The sequence below is a fragment of the Neophocaena asiaeorientalis genome, unplaced genomic scaffold (assembly GCF_003031525.2).
Source record: "Neophocaena asiaeorientalis asiaeorientalis breed wild unplaced genomic scaffold, Neophocaena_asiaeorientalis_V1.1 scaffold220, whole genome shotgun sequence".
NCBI classification, from domain to species: domain Eukaryota; kingdom Metazoa; phylum Chordata; class Mammalia; order Artiodactyla; family Phocoenidae; genus Neophocaena; species Neophocaena asiaeorientalis.
In genome coordinates this window covers 2,931,588-2,937,326 of record NW_020174042.1, presented here as the reverse complement: position 1 = coordinate 2,937,326, position 5,739 = coordinate 2,931,588, and the positions used below count along the sequence as shown (strand labels likewise).

Below are 5,739 nucleotides of genomic sequence, written 5' to 3'. Positions count from 1 at the left end.
ACACCCTTACCCACATACGTACGTCCATACCCACACACACATACACAGGCATATAATCAATCACACAGCCAATCACTCACATCTACCAAGGACACACCACAGACATTTAAGCATATAATCACAGTACGGACACAAGGGGACATATAGACACACATACACAATTACACACAAACCGTCATGGGCACACAGACACAAAGACACACATGGACACAATCTTTCCTCCTAGAGAAGAGTATTTGTTTGGAAGAAATATGCTAAAAAGCCACCTGGGGAACAGGGTAATATCATGAATGGTGGACTTAATAAAAGAAGGTACCTAAACTGCCTCTCAGTCTAAGGGGACCTGTTGACTAGAGAGCCTTTTGTTTTGCTGGGCACTGGAGTGGTTACAGTTGTGGAACAGTACGGAGAAGAGTTGGGGTAGAGCTACTAAAAAGAGAAATTTGGAGTTTGCAAGAGCTTAATCTATATAACTCGTATGAAAGCGCATTCTTAGAAGTTGGGCTCCTGAACTCAGAAAGCCAGATTGAACTATCCTCACTGCATCCCAGGACACCCTAAAAAGAGACAGCCCTCCTGATGCTGGTAATATATGGGAGGTGATGAATGAGAAAAGGGGATGGACCTAACTACCACTGAATGCACCCACTGTGAGTCAGGCACATGGACTACCTCACAAGATACATATTATTCCCATTTTACAGATCCCGTTCCCTCGACTGTCCAGGGTTCTAAAACCGGATTCAAATACAAGAGTTTGAGTATAAAAACCCTGTTGTTTCCACTACATTAGTAATGGCAAATGCAAGGAATATAAGTTTCCATTCCCTACTCATGTTCCCAACAATGACAGAACGTATGTGTCTTCCCCACTGATCCAGATCAGTGATTGGCAAACTATGGCCCAGCCAGCCTGCTGCCTGTTTTTGTAAATAAAACTTTATTGGAATATAGCCATGCCTGTTCATTTACATATTGTCTATGGCTGCTTTGGGTCTATAACAGCAAAGCTAAGAAGTGACTACAGAGACAGTACGGCCTACAAAACCTTATTTATTAGCTGAACCTTTAACAAAAATTTTGCTAACCTCTGATCCAAACCCAGCCTCAAATTGGAGTTGGCAAGTCTCCTTGCCTTTGGTGTCTTAGCATTGAAGGATGGTCAGATAAATAAATAACTGGGATGGATGGATAGATGGATGGATTGAACCAACAGATGGACAGACATATATGGGTAGTATATCAGAGTTTTTCTCCAAATATGTACCAATGTTCTGCCATTTATAAGCGATGAAACATTGGGTAAATTAATCTTTCTGGATCTTAGTTTCCTCATCTGTAAAATGGGGATAATAATACAATGATCATTATCTAGGGCCCTTTCTATTGCAAATGACAAAATCCCAACTTAAAGTAGCTTAAGCAAAAAGTTAAATTTGTCATATCACATAACTAGATTAAGATTTGGTCTACTTCAGCACTGGTTGGACCCAGGGATTCAAATGATGTTATCTCCATCTTTTAACTTGACTTCTAATTCTTTTTATGTGGAGGCCTCATTCCTGTTATAGACAGGTGATCTTCTAGCAGCAGAAAATATGGCCACTGGAAGCCTCAAGTCCACATTTGTATAGTGAGTGATCCAAAACAGAGGGCCTCTTTCTCCTAACATCAAAGCTCATGAAAAGCTTTGAACTGTGCTTGTGACACACACTCAGTTCTTCAATATATTACAGTGGCCAGGGAATGGAGTACTCTGATCAGATCACTATGGTGAACACAGCCACCAAGACCACGTGAAGTGAGAGAGAAATTCCCTAAAGGAACCAGGAAAAGGAGTATAAAAAAGTGTCTGCGTGAACAAAAACATCACTCACAGCATTCTACTTCATAGATTTGTCATGAGAAAATGATTTTAGAGCATTTAGCATGGTGCATGGCACTTAAGTATCAACAAATGTTCATTATTACCATAACTGATAAATAGATGAATGGATGCATTAAATAGACAGCTAATGGTTAAACATACAGATGAATAAATGAAGAAGATGTGAAAAGATAGATGAAAGGAAAGATGGGAGAATGGACCGATGAAGAGACAAAAATGGGGAGACATATGGACACATGGATGGACGGATCGATCAATTGATAAATGGATGGATGATGGAAAGAAAAGGCAGACAAAAAAGGGCTCACAGTTAAGTTTGTCATATCATATGCTCTAGGGCTGGGAATGGGAAACAGAATAGCGCTCCACAATTGGTGTCTCCTGAGAGGTCTCCTCCTCTGGTCTCTGTCTCTTGGGTCCCTCTCATCAGGTGGGGGAAACACTTGCTCCCCTCCCTCATCTCTAGTTTCCTTGTGTCCCTGTGAGCTAACCAGCCCCTCTCCTCAGAAATCCCCTCTCAATTCCCAGGATAGGGAAGGCATGGCAGAAGGGGGTGTTTTAAGCCAGGTTCCCCTCATACTATCGATAATTCTCTGACTCAGTTTGGGGCACAGGAAAATAATAGGGGAGAGGGACAGTACTGGCTGGGCCAGGAGGGTGAAGCCCTAGAGTCCTGAGATGTGAGATATGGGAGCTGGACCTGCTTCCAAAGAACTTTCCCTTTAGCCCTGCTTGTCGAAGAGAGGAGTAGGTCTCAGATGATGGATGTGTAGTCACTGTGATAGGCCTAGGAAGACCTGGGAGGAGATCTTCTCCAGCCTTACCCTGCTACCTGTGATTGTCCTCAGGGAATCTGGGGGACCAGCTGGTTCCCATCTTTCCCACTCCAGGAGTCTTAGGACCACAGAGAAGAGGTGGGAGTAAGGGGAAACCTGGGAAAGAGGGAGGTCCCCTCCACCTTGCTCTGACCTCTAATCCTGAACCAAGCTCTGACCCCTAGGCTTAAAACTGACGTTCAAATGCCTTCAAGAGGACGACACTGCAAACCTTCCCCTAACAGGGACAATGCAACCCCCTTCCCTTGTCCAAAATGTTGAGTGCTGAGGTTCTCAGAGCTAAAGACAAAGAGTGGGAAATGGGGACAGGGAGACTACTAAGGAGTTATGAAAGGGAAAAAATGTTCTAGATAGATGGAGACAGTGGGGAGTGCACTCAGTGGAAAGGTATTCTGCTACCAACTCATGTACTGCAATTCAATTCAGACACTAACAACCCAGAGCTAGTGTTAGACTTCACAGGTTTAAGGGCACAGTCCCAACAAGAATGCCCCCACATGAGATGCCAGTCACAAGTGGGATCCCCAGGCCACCTGCATTTCTGCCTAACTAGCTACAAGTCCAGAGGTCTTCAAACCCCCCTCAGGTCCAATAGTTGACTAGAATGACTCACAGAACTCAGAAGTGCTATACTGACAACTACTTTTTTGTTTGTTTGTTTTTTGTTTGTTTTTTTCTTTTGCTGTACGTGGGCCTCTCACTGTTGTGGCCTCTCCTGTTGCGGAGCACAGGCTCCGGACACGCAGGCTCCGGACACGCAGGCTCCGGACGCGCAGGCTCATTGGCCATGGCTCACGGGCCCAGCCGCTCCGTGGCATGTGGTATCTTCCCGGACCAGGGCACGAACCTGTGTCCCCTGCATCGGCAGGCGGACTCTCAACCACTGGGCCACCAGGGAAGCCCTGACAACTAGTTTTTTATAAAGTATATATATCAGGAACATCCAAATGAAAAGACACACAAGGAGAGTCTCAGCGCAGAGCTCCCATGCTCTCTCCCCATGGAGACACAGAGGGCATGTCACCCTCCCAGTACATCAATGTGTTCACCAACCAGGAAGTTCCACGAGCTTTGGTGTCCAGAGTTTTTACTGAGATTTCATACACAGGCATGAATGAATTGTTGGCAACATGACTTGATCTCCTCTGATGGACTGGCTCAAAGCCCCAATTCTGCAATGATATGGTTGGTCTTTCTGCTGACCAGGCCTCATCCCAAGTCACCTCATCTCTTAGCATCAACTCAGGTGTGACCCAAGGGGCTCATAGATAACAAAGACACGCATATTACTTGAGATATTCCAAAGATTTAGAGTCTCCCTCTCAGGAACAGGGACAAAAGCCAAATTCTTTAGTATACAACAGACAGAGCCCTGCATCTGAGTGAAGGGATGTGAATTACTGAAGCCCTGGGGATCAGGCCTCCTGTTCCCATGCACCAGGCTTGACCCAGCGGCAGCAGAGCAGGAGTGTCACTATGAGAGTGAGTGTGAGGGTGAGTGCGGTGGAAGCACAGCTTCTCCATGGTCAGACTGCAATGCTTCCCACTGGCATCCATGGATCTGTCTGTCACCTGTCTGTATGTAGCCCAGGCAGGGGAAGATAGGTATGAGAGGGGAAAAGAGTGTGGGATGGTGGGAAGAGGATAGATGAATCTATTCTCCACACTTCAGCCTGAGGGAACTTTTACTTCACTCATTTCTGGTCATTCTCTCCCATACCGTCCAGCCACAAGGCTCCCTTCCCCCCTCCCCAGACCAAATAGGGCAGCTATTTCCAACCTCCCACACCGGGTTAATTGCTCTTTCTTGGCTTTACCAAAGCACACCCTACTGCCCCCAGCCAGTCAGCTTCGTCTATTGTAGTGATCTTATTGTCTCTTTTGATTCCCCTCACCCCTCCAACCTAGATGACAAGCTCTCTGAGGGCAGAATCTGTGCCTGTCTTCTCTGCTGTATCCTCATGCCCAAGCACATCACCCGGCACATAGTAGTCACTCGATAAATATTTGTTGATTAGTGACTGCAGGAACAAAAATCACAAGAAAGGAGGTCTCAGCTCAGAGAGGAAGGGCTGTGACCCTCTATCTATGAAGTGACTTGGCCAAGGCCACTCAGCCAACGCGTATTCCCATAGCCTGGCCTGTCTAGACTGGGCCCTCTCTGGAGCCCTACTCCTCCTCTGCCCAGAATCATAAAAATAGAATGGGGCAAACAAGAAAGGCAATTGTCAGAGCAGAAGCCAAGAAGACAGAGAGGAGAGGGGATGGCAAGAGTACTGGAAGCGTCCCAAAGCTCTTTTCATACTGCCTCGTGCTGAGGTCTCCATCTTCCCAGGGTGGAGCTCCGAAATCTGACTCCACCCTTATAAAAGAGGGTCCGTGCCCTGCCTCTTAGTAATAAGCCCTGACTCCACCCCTTTATTGATAGGCTCTGGCTCCACCTTCTGGACTACGCCTCCTCTGAAGAAATGCCCTGGCTCCGCCCCTTCCGGGTAATAGGTAAGCCCCACCCCTAGTGCGTGACGGTGTCCTTGTGACGTAACGTACCGGCCTGTTTCCGGGGTGGAGCCAGGGAGGGTGGGCGTTTAGGCTGCGTCGACCCCTCAGCCCCCCTCCAGGTGACCCCAATCCCCGAAAATCCTCACCCGGGGCCCCAAATATCCCAGCCCCATGACCTCGAAGGCCTTTGGCTCTAACCCCCTAAATGCCCCATGCCCCCGAGGTGCCCGACCTCCCAATCCCTTAACGTCTAGTGCCTCCCAAATCTTCAATCCTACCCTGTCCAGATGTGGCAACTGAGTTTTCCCGGGGGCACCTGTCTCATATTACCCGAGAACAAGTCAGACTGGTCCAGAGAATGACAGAGAAGGGGATCCGGGATTGGGGAATCCTTGATCCAATCATGCCGCTCCCCAGGAGACGTTCGGAACCCAGGACATGTCGGGATTGAGGAGATACGAGGTGGCGCTGGAGGCTGAGGAGGAGTGAGTGGAGGCGGGGTTCTGCTGAGGAGGA

The 5,739-nt window shown here is 47.6% G+C and overlaps 1 protein-coding gene across 1 annotated transcript in view; it reads left to right on the top strand.

The window, feature by feature from the left end:
- Positions 1–3,639: 3,639 nt before the first annotated feature.
- Positions 3,640–5,739, top strand: part of LOC112405468 (uncharacterized) — a 2,665-nt gene continuing 565 nt past the window's right edge. Inside the window, exons 1-2 of the mRNA XM_024753881.1 lie at positions 3,640–5,342; positions 5,641–5,708. Coding sequence (XP_024609649.1) covers positions 5,662–5,708 — 47 coding nt within the window. The 5' untranslated portion in view covers positions 3,640–5,342; positions 5,641–5,661. The remainder of the gene's footprint in view (positions 5,343–5,640; positions 5,709–5,739) is intronic.